The 14,341-nt window shown below is 27.3% G+C and overlaps 1 protein-coding gene across 1 annotated transcript in view; it reads left to right on the top strand.

Moving 5' to 3' along the window:
- The window catches only part of LOC136079669 (von Willebrand factor D and EGF domain-containing protein-like), an 88,579-nt gene extending 74,840 nt beyond the window's left edge, over positions 1 to 13,739 (top strand). The window contains exons 16-19 of the mRNA XM_065795836.1: positions 1,409 to 1,675; positions 3,702 to 3,816; positions 13,077 to 13,448; positions 13,561 to 13,739. Of these exons, the coding sequence (XP_065651908.1) occupies positions 1,409 to 1,675; positions 3,702 to 3,816; positions 13,077 to 13,448; positions 13,561 to 13,586 (780 nt within the window). The 3' untranslated portion in view covers positions 13,587 to 13,739. The remainder of the gene's footprint in view (positions 1 to 1,408; positions 1,676 to 3,701; positions 3,817 to 13,076; positions 13,449 to 13,560) is intronic.
- The last annotated feature ends 602 nt before the right edge of the window (positions 13,740 to 14,341 follow it).

Genomic DNA, 14,341 nt, shown 5'->3' with positions numbered 1-14,341 from the left:
TTTTTTTTAAATATTGCTTATCTGAAATTTATGAATTAGGTTGTTTCCATTTTCTTCTTTCAATTAGAGCAAATATCAGGTTTTCCAATCCAAAAAACTTTCTTAGCATTTTTTAAAAAGATTTTTCTTTCTAATTCTGCTGCATTGTTTTTTTTTTTATTATTATTTTTTTAAATGCTGCCCATTTTTCAACTAGATTATTTAATAGTTTCCTAGAACACACAAAATTTATTGAATTTTTTTCTAATTGCTTTGAAACTTTTTAATGTAGCCTCATATAGAGGCAGAGTGAAAAGAGTCAAGTTAACAATTTAATATTAGCAAAATTAAAATTCGGTAAAAATAAAAAACTATAATTATAGATTATTAAGTAAACCTGATGTGCTTGTCATGAAATATGCTGTCATCAATCCACAGTTTCTTTATAACGAAAAGGATGCAGTGTTGAGGACACATTGCTTGTTCAGAGCAAGCTGACATCATTTTATCTTGGGAAGTACAACCAATCCGTGTTTTTGGGGGAGTATTTTGTCTAACTTTTTATCTTGGGAAGCACAACCAATCCGTGTTTTAAGGGGAGTATTTTTGTCTAACAGACGCCTGAGTTATTAAGATTAAATTTAGATTTTATTGTTTCTGTTTTTCAAACTGAAATTTAATTTTTTAAATATTTGTTTTATTTTTGATTTTAATGAAATAGTTAAAAAAATTCAGTTTATTATAAAAAAAATTTTCTTAGCTTAAGTAAAAGTATGGCACTAATTTGTTTTTTAAAGTCTTCTAAATTTTTTAGAATGAATAGTTCAAAATATAAAGATTATATTTAATTGCAACCGTAATGTAGTAAATGCGGTAGTGGTGTAGTGGTAGAACGCTCGCTTCATAAGTGAGAGGTTCTGAGTTCGATCCCCACCACGTCCCTATTAGTACAGTGCTCAACTTATTTCTCCGCGCAGTGGCCTTGTTTGTCAAGGTTCGTGTTTCAGAATTATAGAGTTAAGAGAGGGTTATAACCACAATTAAGTAGCCTCCTTGCCTGTAGTGGCCTCCTCAGCCTTGGGGAGGTGAATTTAAAAGAAAAGCATCATTCTACTTAAGTATACTTAAAAATTATACCAAGTTACTGCGTTTTAAGTTATTTTTCTTGGTCTAAATTAGTTTTTTTTTTTTTTAATGTAAACTTTTTAAATTATTCTAAATTAATATATATATATATATATATATATATATATATATATATATATATATATATATATATATATATATATATATATATATATATATATATATATATATATATATATATATATATATATATATATATATATATATATATATATATATATATATATATATATATATATTTATAACATGTGTATGTAACACTAGTACGATTATTATTTTTCAGATTTCCGAAAATCCTTTCGAGAAAACAATAAAAGCATTCATTGATAAAGGTCAAATGCTAAGTTTTGCTGAAATAAGTTGTCTTTTACCAACAGTACCTGTTAATTTAGAATATTCTCCTATACAACCAGGAAAGCCTGTAGGAGGTTATACAATTAGTGTGTCAAATAACAATAGAAATTTCACCAACAATGAAACCTTATTCATTGTATATGACTCCAAGTGCATGGTATGCACTACCACAGCCATTAAAACATGTAAACTAAAGGTAAGAAATTACATTTATATATTAATTTTTTTTTGATAATGAATAATTGAATACAATATAAATGCGTGTAGAAATTGTGCGCATTTATCCATGCTTAAGTCTTCTGCTTTTGTAAAATATTATCTTTAAAAAGTCTTTATGTGTTTATGAAAACAGTTTTCCATGCGTAGGACTTCCCCGTTGTTAATAGTTATTCAAAATTAAGTTGTTTGCTCTTATAAACAATTATTCATGTTCAAATCTTCTTCTCTATAAGCAATTGTCTATGGTGAAGTCTTCTGCTTTTGTAAACAATTATCCATACTTAAGTCTTCAGCTGTAAATGCGTGCATTAAAGTTTGCTGAGGTAAATATAGTGCAAAGATATAATAATATGGTTATATGTTGTGGTTGCATATTACTTGATAGAAATTAAAGTAGAAATCAGGTTTTTTCGAAAAGATTATTAGAAACAAATATATAAGTGTTAAGGAAAAGAAGAATTTAATAACAAATTATATAATTGGTAATATAATTTTAAACTTGTTGGATATTAAGTATTGTAAGATTCTGATTAGATTAGTCAAAGAACAAATGGCTTATTCTAACTTTTATGAACTAAAAATACAAGCTTGAGTTATATATTTAATGTACATTTTATTAGTTTTAGAATCCAAATAATCATAATACCAATATCAATAATAATATTAGTAATAATAATAATAATAGAATCAAATGAGGAGGCTGAATAAGTGCGAATTTCATAACTGCGAATCTGCATAAGTGCGAAGCAGTTGCAAAGACTGGCATAAGTGCGAACTGGCACAAGCGCGAACTGGCATAAGTGCGCCGAAAGAATTTGCAAACATTGGCATAAGTGCGAACTGGCATAAGTGCGAACTGGCATATGTGCGAATCAATTGCAAAAACTGGCATAAGTGCGAACTGGCACAAGCGCGAACTGGCATAAGTGCGCCGAAAGAATTTGCAAACATTGGCATAAGTGCGAATTGGCATAAGTGCGAACTGGCATAAGTGCAAATTGGCATAAGTGCGAACTTGCCATATCGCCACTTATGCCAATTTGCACTTATGCCAATGTTTGCAAATTCTTTCGGCGCACTTATGCCAGTTCGCGCTTGTGCCAGTTTGCACTTATGCCAGTTTTTGCAATTGATTCGCACATATGCCAGTTCGCACTTATGCCAGTTCGCACTTATGCCAGTCGCAATTATGCAGATTCGCAGTTATGAAATTCGCACTTATTCAGTCGCCCCAATCAAATATATATATATTTTTCTATCTAAATATATATATATATATATATATATATATATATATATATATATATATATATATATATATATATATATATATATATATATATATATATATACATACAACTCTCGGAATTAGGGTCTGCGTTTGGCAATGCCGACCTAACTGCTGACCTAAAAGTGTTTGATTCCGGTATAAAATTGCCGACCTCGTTTTGATGTTTTATGGTAAGACCTATGTATTAAATTTTTTTTGCTGACCTCTAAAATATTGGGGTCATCAAATTATTGCCAACCTCAATTTTCCTAATTCCGAGAGTTGATATATATATATATATATATATATATATATATATATATATATATATATATATATATATATATATATATATATGATTAATAGCAGGTTATGTAACAATACTATGCAAAGTTAAACATTCATTCATTCAGTCATAGTGTTTTGAACTTAATCATTACATAGTTAAAGTATACATAAAGACTTTTAAGTTATAGCAACATCATAAGTAACATTATGTTAGCAATAAAATTTGCATTTTACCAGTTCACCATTTTCGGTTATCATTTTACCGAATTCTTATGTTGCTGTTCGAGCATATGTTTAATGAAAAAATAAAAGTACATAAATTTTGAATTTTATAAAATATTTTTTTAACTTCAGATCTTGTATCTATAAAAATGTTCAACTTATCTCTATATGTTATCTCTATATGTTATCTCTATATGATTAAATCAAGTTTAAAATTATTTAGAGCAACAGTTGCAAAATTAATGGATATTGCTTTAATCCAAATGAAGCTAATCCTAAACAATGGTGTGAAGTTTGTAATCCCGATTTAAATCAAACGTCTTTTTCTAAAAGAAAAAGTAAGTGTTGACATTGTGTTATATGTCTTTAGTTGAGATTTTGTACAATTTTAACTTTATAAAAGTTTTTATATATTTATTAATTTTTAATTTTGGTAATGTAAAATGAAAAATGACAATCAATTTGATAGCTAATAATTCTAACAAGAGTTGTCAATTTATATCAGTAATATAAAAAGTTAATAATATAAAAAAGGTTTAAGGTAGAATTCTCTGTTTTTTGGATTTTTTTTTTCAATTTATTTAACTCAGTAGGTTCGTTACTTAATTTAATGATCTCTAATTTGGGTTCCTTGTGTTTTTATTGGTACTTTATTTCTCTATCTCTGTATCTTATTATCTAAATATTATTATTATGTTTATTATTATTATTATTATTATTATTATTATTATTATTATTATTATTATTATTATTGTTATTATTACACTGCAAAGAGTGAGCCTATTGGAACAGAACATGAATACATGTTTTGCTATAAACAGAGCAGGTGCTAAGTGCTGGTCATTGTTAATTATTATATTGTAGTTTAATTCTTCTTTTGGTCAAAACTGTTCTTAAAACTTCCAATACTCTTCAGAAGCACTGTTGAATTGTCCAAATTATTCCAGTGATCAACAACTCTGTTAGTGAAAAAGTTGTGTTGGTGTGCACAGTTTTTTACAATTTTGCTATGTAGGTATTTATGATGTATTTGTTGTGGAGCAATAGTTGCTGGTTCAGTATATGTCTAGAGGGTTTATACATTCAGTTCATGTTCAGTGAGATCTAATGTAGGTTATATATAAATTTTTACAGAGATTTATATCTCTACTCAGGAAAGCGCTTTTCATCCATCCCAAGATACTGTTGGCTTTGGAAGCACTTTTTGTTGCAAGCTTTTTCCAATTGAGATTAGATGTAACTGTCACACCAAGGTCACTTTCAGAGTCTGTTAATACTAAAACATGACTTTTTGTTCCAAAGGATATATTCTTACTAAATTTAGGGTTACGATAGCCAAAATGCATAAATTTCCATTTATCAACTTTCAGTTTTATGAGCCATGTTTCTGTCTAAATTACAATTGCAATTATTTCTCTTTATTTTTGTGAATTTTCTTCATTTTGGGAATCTTTTTCATTCTGGATATTAATTAACTGTCATCAGCATAAAGCTTACAGGAATAATAAATTAAGACATTTGGAAAATCGTTTATGTAGATTATAAACAACAGTGGTTCAAGTACACTTCCTTGTGGTACGTACCTGGTGACATTGATTGAAGTTGAAATGCTCACTCCAAATGCAGTGCATTGTTGCCTGTTCTCTAGAAGGTTTAATATCTACTTTATTAATTGTATATTTATGCCATATGCTTGTAGTTTTTGAGAAAGTCTTAGTCTTATTTAGTCTAAAAGTATTTAGTCTGGTTCTTTGTCGAATGCCTTTGCAAAATATAAAAAAAACTACATCAACCCACTGTTTTTTCAAAAGTATTGTCATGACTTAATCTAATGTTCTAAATTTCCAATAAATTAGTAATACTCCCTTTATTGCAAACAAATCTGTGTTGTTGTTTGGCTATAAGTTTGTTTAAGTAAAGATGATTCATAACTGTGTCTTTTATGTTTCATTACAAAATCTTACATGGAATTGAAGTCAAGGAAACAGGGTGATAGTTTGTCAGATTACTACAGTAACCAATCTTATGTAATGGTGTCACATTGGCCTAATCTCCACATGTCAGGGTTAACTTCTTATGTAAAGAGCTTAGAATATCATAAAAAGTGGCTTAGAAAATTCTAAGTGGCATGCTTTTAGTATCCAAGGTGAACTCCATCGACCTTTTTTAATGATTATTTTAAATACACATTTGAAATAATCATTAAAAATGTTGCTAATATATGTTCCAGAGTTTGATACTGAGCCATCAGCATTAGTTATATTGCTTATTTACTTTGATGCTGTTTGCTTCAGTTTCACATAACCATGTAATCGCTTTTTATTTGATTTATCATAAAGAAGATATTTCTCATAATCTAATACAGATTTTTTTAATACTCTTTTTATTCCTTTTTGCACTGCTTTATAATTGTTGACAGTGATATAATTTTTGAATGAGTTTTCTAAGAGACTCTTTTAAAAAAGTGTTATAGCATTCATTGTTATTTTTGTTGATATATAGATGATCCCAGTCAATATTATTTAGTTCATAATTTAGATTTGAGTAGTAACCTTTCCTAAAATTATAATTTGATCTTTTGAATGAATTATGAGCATTGGCTACAAATAGGCTCCAGCAAATTGGTACATGAAATTGCTCAGTGTTATCACTTAGAAGTGTATTTGACTTTATGTCAAAAACTCTATCAATGAACTCTGATTGAATTAAATCTAGGTAATTGCAACAATTGCGTTTTGAATTAAAAAATAATGGAAAGGTGACTGGTTGGGGAATAAAGTTTTTACTTAACGTATTGATGAACTCATGACCTGGTACAGCTGATTCACAGAAGCATAAAAAAGTATTATCCAAGTCTCATACAGATTTGTCATAATTAGTCTTCAACATTGAAAACACCCTCTTTATAACTAAGTTTAAGGCAGCAACAATTGAGCATTTTACCAAAAATTATATATATATATATATATATATATATATATATATATATATATATATATATATATATATATATATATATATATATATATATATATATACACACACATGTAAATACATATATGTATACATGTATGTATATGTATATATGTATATTTATATATATATATGTATATATATATGTTTATTTATATATATATATATATATATATATATGTATGTATGTATATATATATAATGCGGTAAAGGTGTAGTGGAAGAGCGCTCGCTTCATAAGTGAGAGGTCCCGAGTTTGATCCCCAACATGTTCCTGGAAGTACCGTTCTCAACTTGTTTCTCTGTGCAGCAGGCTTGTTTGTCAAGGTTTGTGTTTCAGAGTTATAGAGTTGAGAGAGGGTTTCAACCACAATTAAGTAGCCTCCTTGTCTGTAGTGGCCTTCTCAGCCTTGAAGAGGTGAGTTAACAAATATATATTCATATATATATATATATATATGTATGTATGTATATATATATATATATATATATATATATATATATATATATATATATATATATTATATATATATATATTTATATGTGTATATATATATATAGAGAGAGAGGGTAGATTTTTGTTGCATTTTTTATGCTTAAATTACTTTGAATAGCAAAGTAGTTATATTCCAACATCTAAGTATCATTATTAAAATAAAATAAAAAATTGTATTAATTTTTTCCTTCCTTTCCACGGAAAATTATCTAAAGTTAATTTTTGCATATTTTGTATTTTATTCCAATGAAATCATCACCTAACTCATTTAACATAGATTGTGGAGTCCTTGAAAGTTCCTCCCAATTTACAAGACTGTTGTAATCAACTATATCAAAGTTTAGAAGAGAAATTTTGATTTTTCTTACTTGTGTACAATTTGAAACAATGCCTTGTTGTGTAAAATTTGATATTGGCTTGCAAATTTCATTTTTCTATCTGCTAATTTTTTTTATTTCTTTTCCATCATCAATTAACATTGATATCAAAATTATTTCTTGGACATAAACCAATGGGACAGACTTTTTTTTTTCTAGGCTTTCTTTTTCCTCACCTATTTCTATTGCTTGCATATATTATAAAGATACTATTAATCTTTGCTAAAACTATTTTTCACAATCTCATGTAGAGGGTTTGGTAAGTTGTTCTGTCCGACATCAAGTTTGACAATTTGTAACTCATTACAATTTGCAAGTGCTTTCCCAATGTTGCCATTAAATGCAGTAGGTTCAGAAGTGGTACCATCTATAAGCAATACTAAATTTCTTAATGGTAATTTATTAAAATAGAACATACACTCTAACCATTGAACTGAATATCCTAAATGCAGTTTCAGTAATCTCATTAAACCATTGTTCACACAAGTATTTACATTAGCTCCACAGTCAATAGCTAACACATTGTCAAGTGATATTATGTGTTTAGTAGACCACAAGTTGATTTTGGGTCTACTAAGCACATAGCGAACTTTGCTGTGGTACTAAACACATAGCGAACTTTTGTGTGGTAATGTTGTTCTAAGGAAGGTCAGTCGTTGATAGCATTTCTGTCATGTTTTTCTATAATTCCGTTAACTGAAAGTGTGGCAGTAGCATTTGCAACTCTAACAGCATCAAATACTCCATATCTGTCACATTCTCTGGCAACTGTTGGAAACTTTATAATATTTCTGTCAGATTCACCAGCTAATTTACAGAAATCTTACTGCTGATCATCATCGGCATGCATGTCATTTATAAACTCCTCACCAGAATGAATTTCTGAATCTATATAAGAAGTGATAATATGCTTCCAGATTGCTTTTGCTAGACAAAAAAAAATCATAGTATTTCTGTCTCTTTGCGTTTCCTCCAAATGCTTTGCTTAATATAAAAGTTATTTCTAAAGGAAAAAAAACTATATTTCTTTCATTTCTTTGATTCGTTAAGAATTCATACTCAAGTACTGGCACTTTTAATATTTTTGGGCATTTGCAATTACTTAAATTTAGGCAATGACATGCTGAAATGTCAAAAACTAAACTAAACTAACTTTCTATCTGTGCAATTAATATCACTAAAGTTTTTTATTCACCTTTTCTTATAAGATTTATTCTGATATTATTGTCCAAAGGTTGTACTCTTTGCATTCTAACAGTTAGAATTCCAGATTTTAACTATATGTGTCTAACATTTTCAGAAACTATTGTGCTTGACTTGCTAGTCCTAGGAAGTTGTTATTTAACAAAATAATAATGCTGAAGGACTTTCTTAACAGGTGGAAATTTGCGAGTTGTTAGTTCACATTCGATGCCATAAACAGGAAAAGTCAGCTGAACTCATGTAACAGCAATAGTTTGCCACAGAAATCAAATTATAATTAATTTTCTAAATATAAACTTAGTTTTATTCAATTTGCAAAATAGAATTCTAAAAAATAGATTTAAGTTTATTAAATCACATACAGATGGATTATTTGGTATACATATATATATGGGTATTGGTTATCTTCATAATATTACTAATATATTAATCTTTATATGCTAATAGTATAATACTAGCATCACCCCTCGGAAAAAATAGAGGATAAACCATAGGATCTAAGTTGGCAGACATACTTAATATAGTTTTAAGAGGATGACCTCTTGGGTAAATAACAACTTCCCTGGAAGCAGGTGGTGCACCATCTTCACCAACAAATACAACTGCAACTTCATTATGTGAAGGGAGATTATAGCGACGTCTATCATGACCTTCAAGTAAAGACAATTTTACAACTGACACTGAGCGACCTTCTAGAGCTGGTCGACAAATTTCTTCATCTTCCACTTCAGCCATGTTTTTAAATGCAAGAGCAAATGGGTTTTCTTCACTAATAATAGTTTGCAATTGAAACAATCATTTAAGCAAAGATCATTACCACGTTGTTGCATTCTAAAATTTACTGCTGCAAGTGGATAATAGATGTATATTTGACAATATGTCGGCGGAACATCTTGATTTGGTCTTAAATTACCAATACGATGAAAAACTTGACCACATATTCTAAAACATGGCAGCCCATGATTCATGGGTTGAACTACATTAGCTTCAAATGAAGCAAAAGAAAGACAGGCATTATAATTTCTAATATATTTTAGAAAATTCAGATTGGCATTTCTATCTGCATAGTTTCCTTTAAATAAATCTTCTAAATCTTGTGGAAATGATGAAGGCTGCGACAAAACTACCTTTCCATTATGGCAACATAAGAAATGTGTTTCATCAGGAAATTTCTTAGCACCACAATGCTGACAAATATAATTAATTTCTCCTAAATAATTACAATCTGGAATAGTATTACTTCTTGCTATACAATGCATTCTTTCGTATCTAGCAGCAATTCTCGCATTTTGTTGATTATTAATTTCATCTCACCTAAGCCTATCTCTTTCATTTCTGCAACAATTATTTTCAACTCGCCTAACCAAGCTCTCTTCATTAGGGTTCGAATTATTTGCTGCTTGCCGAGCAGCATTTCTAGCATTTTGTCGATTATTAATTTCATCTCGTCTAAGCCTATTTCTTTCATTTCTGTGACGATTATTTTCAACTCGCCTAACTAAGCTCTCCTCATTTGGGTTTGAATTATTTGCTGCTTGCCAAGCAGTATTTCTAGTATTTTGACGATTATTAATTTCATCTCGCCTAAGTCTATCTCTTTCATTTCTGCGATGATTATTTTCAACTCGCCTAACCAAGCTCTCCTCATTTAGGTTCGAATTATTTGCGACTTGCTGAGCACCATTTTGTCTATTATTAATTTCATCTCTCTTTCATTTGTGCCACAAACAACTTGCCTATTAACATTTCCATTTTCTAAACTAATATCTGCTTCTAGCCTAATATCATCCATTTAAACTTCACTTTCAATTGAAAGTAGTAACAAAAAATCTTAAACGAATCCTGAAGATTGCAATCTTTCCTATATAATTTTTTTTTCTACTCTAAATAGCACACACAAGTAATTTTTATATATAACAGACTGTCATTTAAAATAAATTATGCAATAATCTTATGACTTTAAAAATATATATATATATCAGCTAGGAGATGTTTGAAAAAAAATTAGCTTAGCAAGTAATGATAAAAAAAATTATTAAAAACATGCTAATAGTAAACATACTGCTAACAAAGAAAAGTTAAAAAAAACGTTGTAAACCCTTTGTTGCCAACTTGAAAATTATTTCTTCGAAAAAAATTATTAGTAAACGTTTTTTTCAAAAATTCACAAAACTTTACAATATTTTGTTCTTCTATACCACATTAATACATCATCTGATAAATCTAAAATAAAAAATGTAATGAATAAGTAAATAAATAAGAAAAACATTACATACAAAAAATGAAAATCAATGCAACTTATAGAGAAAAGCTGTTGTGATTTACCAGAGTAGTAGTTGTAAAATATTATTATTTCATGTTAGCTTTTACAAAATAATTTATGCTGGAACAGCATGATTCCAAAATATTTATAGCAAAATCATGTAGTAAACAGCGCTAAAGACAAAAAATCAAATTGAGATAAAACAAATTGTATATATGGCAAAATAATTTGCATTGGCTTTTAGTGAATGATTAAAAGCAGTGATTTTTAATAAAATTACCTATTTACCATTTTTAACAATAGACACCAACATGAAGATAAGCCAATTGTCTATCAACTCAAAAGATAACAAAAAAATATCACAGCAACAACACACAACAAAAGCACACACCATAAGTTAATATAATATGTATATAACATAACTTAAGTAAGATAACAGTCATATATAAAAGAACATAAGTAAGAACATTAAGCAAAATGTTAATAAAATACATTATTATGTATTTTTTGACACTAAACACTATTGTGTAACCCTTTGTTATAAGTACATCAATTGGCTGGCAAAGTTGACAAATCTTACTCTACACGTTAACCAAGTCACAGCACTTTGAAACAACATAATATAAACATATGTACCAACACAATAAATGTGTTTAAATATGTATATAAGGTTAAATATATACCTTATATACATATTTAAGCACATTTTTAAAAACAATTATGTAACACATATTATCACATGCACAAACAATAAAAAACACTTTATATTATTATAAAAACGCATTGATAAAACAACTATAAAGCACTTATTACCACATACACATACATATCAAAAAAGCGTAAATGCAAACAATAAACGTGTGCAAACAAAATTTTTAAAATGACGCAAGAAAATTTAAAAAGATTCAAAGTAAACAAAATATATATTTACAAACAATACTCCTTACCTTTTTTTTTTTTCATAAGAACTGTAATCCTCATAACAAAATTTAACCTTTACATACAATAACATGTGACATGCCATGTCAGTGTTGGCACAAAGTTTTAATTTAATTTTTCTAAATTTTCTAAAAAAGAACAAAAATAGTTAAAAGCATCCCAAAAATTTCAAAGTAGTAATAACCATTTTAAGGAAATATCATTAGTATAGCTTTAAATAACATCCATACCCCTATTTTCTTTCTAAATATTAAAATAATAAAACTGCTAAAAGAAAAACTTAAACAAACAAAATATAAACGATTTAAAAAATTAAAATCCTTTCTACTTAAAATCTTTGCTACTTCATCTAATAAAAATTTAAATCCTTTCTACTTTATCTTATAAAAATGTGTATACAACTATTTTATATACTTACTTTAATTATAATATAATCTTAACGATGATTATTTATCTTAGTATGATTCTTTATGTAATATATCTAAACTAATAATTAAATTTCAAAAGGAAAAAAGTTTCAACTCGCTTAAGAGATCTTTGTCCAATGACCGCGTGCATTTTGAGAACGCGTTCTTTCAAAGCATACCTAATAAAACGACATTAAACGTTTCTGTAGTATTAATATTAATATTAATATTAATATTTTCTTCGTATACTAAAAAGTAGTATTTTTTTATTTTAAAATAAATGGATAATTACTTTTAAAAAGTGCTTGTTAGAGTCAATACAATTTATATACTAATAAATAGTAAATTACCAAGTAATTTAAAGCGTTAAAAAAAGTTTAAAAATGCCTAAAATAGATAAAATATTTAAAGTTATAGTTAGAATCACTGAAAAGATGATTAGAAAGTGGTTTATAAATCCAGCCAAAGTTTTATTTCAGAAAAAATCGAAAAACTTATGATCAAATTATTAATTAGATAGCAATAAAAAGCCTTAAAATGCATCATATAATTCTCTTAGCAGAATAAGAAAGCCAAAAAAAAACTTGATTACTATTCTACTTTCTTTATATTATCCAATGGTAACGATTTATAATAACTTAAAATAAAATAATTTTAGAGCAAAAATTACTAAGTAATTAATTATCATTTAAAAAATTTTAAAATGCTCAAATATGGTAAAATAAGATCTTTTAGCAACAAATGAAGACAAAAAAAATTTGGTTTTTTATTTAACTATATATATATATATATATATATATATATATATATATATATATATATATATATATATATATATATATATATATATATATATATATATATATATATATATATATATATATATATATATATATATAATTATATAATCAAAACCTACTGTTAAATTTTGTTTTTAAAGATAACATCCCTCCGTCGTTCAAGAAAAACACAATAACGTCATACGTATTTCAAGATGAAGAATGGCAATATAAAATACCCGCTTATGATCCCGAAAATCAAACGTTGGTATACGAATTTATTGGAGAAAGTCGTGGAATGAAAATATCAGATGCAGGAATTTTAACTTGGAAGTTTAGAATTTTTGGAAAGCATTCAATTATGATTAAAGTCACTGATCCTTGCGGGTTGACTGACACTGCTAAGTTTGAAATTGACACAATGCGACTATTCGTTGTGAAGGTAAAAGTTGCAGAGATCGCATCTGAAAAGAGAAGTCTGATAGATTCAAGTCCTCGCTTTGCTAATGTCCATAGTGATTCGCATAAAAAGTGTAAGCTATATGTTTGTAATTTTTCACATTTTTTATTATGACATATAATGTAAACAATAAATAAAAGTTAATATGTACTAATTGTTAATTAAAATAAAACATATATCTTTAGATTTAGAAAAGCATAAGATGACATAAATGTTACCGATAACAAAGATACACATAGAAAAATAATAAAACAAATAAAATCGCAACTTTGGAATATGTGTTGAAAAAGTCATTTTAGACTACTTGTTAAAATGTTGTGTTTTTTAATTTTTTAGAATAAAAGTTTGTTATTTTATAAATTTACCATCGCGTATTTCTTTGTTTTGTTAGTTTAATATCGGTTAAACACGATGTTAACAAAAATGTTTAAAAAAAGAGAAAAATTTAACACTATCTTTTCTAAAAATATAATATATAAAATACAAAAGCTAGACAAAAAATATTTTAAGAAAAAAAAAGAAAAAATAATCACAAATTTTATCTTTAGATAACAGTTATTTTGTTCTCCCAATTTATAAAAGAATTGCTACAGTTTTTTATTTTTTTTCCTGTTTTACTCATAAAATAAAATTTAAATTTCTAATAATGTCGAATCAGGTGTAATCGATGGCTTTTTATCCAAAATAGCTTAAAATAAAAGTATTTTCTTATTTACTTACTTATGTCACTTATCTTTTAACAAAATTGAGGAATCTTTTGTAAAACTTATTTTGCAAATATGCTTTTTCTTAATCATAAATAAAATTAAAAAAAAACAGGCAGCAAATCATTTTAAAAGAATGTTTTGTATCATTCTAACAAAACCTCCTGGATACTGTTATATACAGTATTGGACAAAACATTTGCAACCAACATCGAACAATGCTAAAAAGTGTTCCTAATTTTACATGTCTTAAAAACGAAAC

The sequence above is a fragment of the Hydra vulgaris genome, chromosome 04 (genome assembly GCF_038396675.1).
Source record: "Hydra vulgaris chromosome 04, alternate assembly HydraT2T_AEP".
Classification (NCBI taxonomy): domain Eukaryota; kingdom Metazoa; phylum Cnidaria; class Hydrozoa; order Anthoathecata; family Hydridae; genus Hydra; species Hydra vulgaris.
The sequence above is the reverse complement of the archived record's forward strand: the minus strand, read 5'-3'. Positions and strand labels throughout refer to the sequence as shown.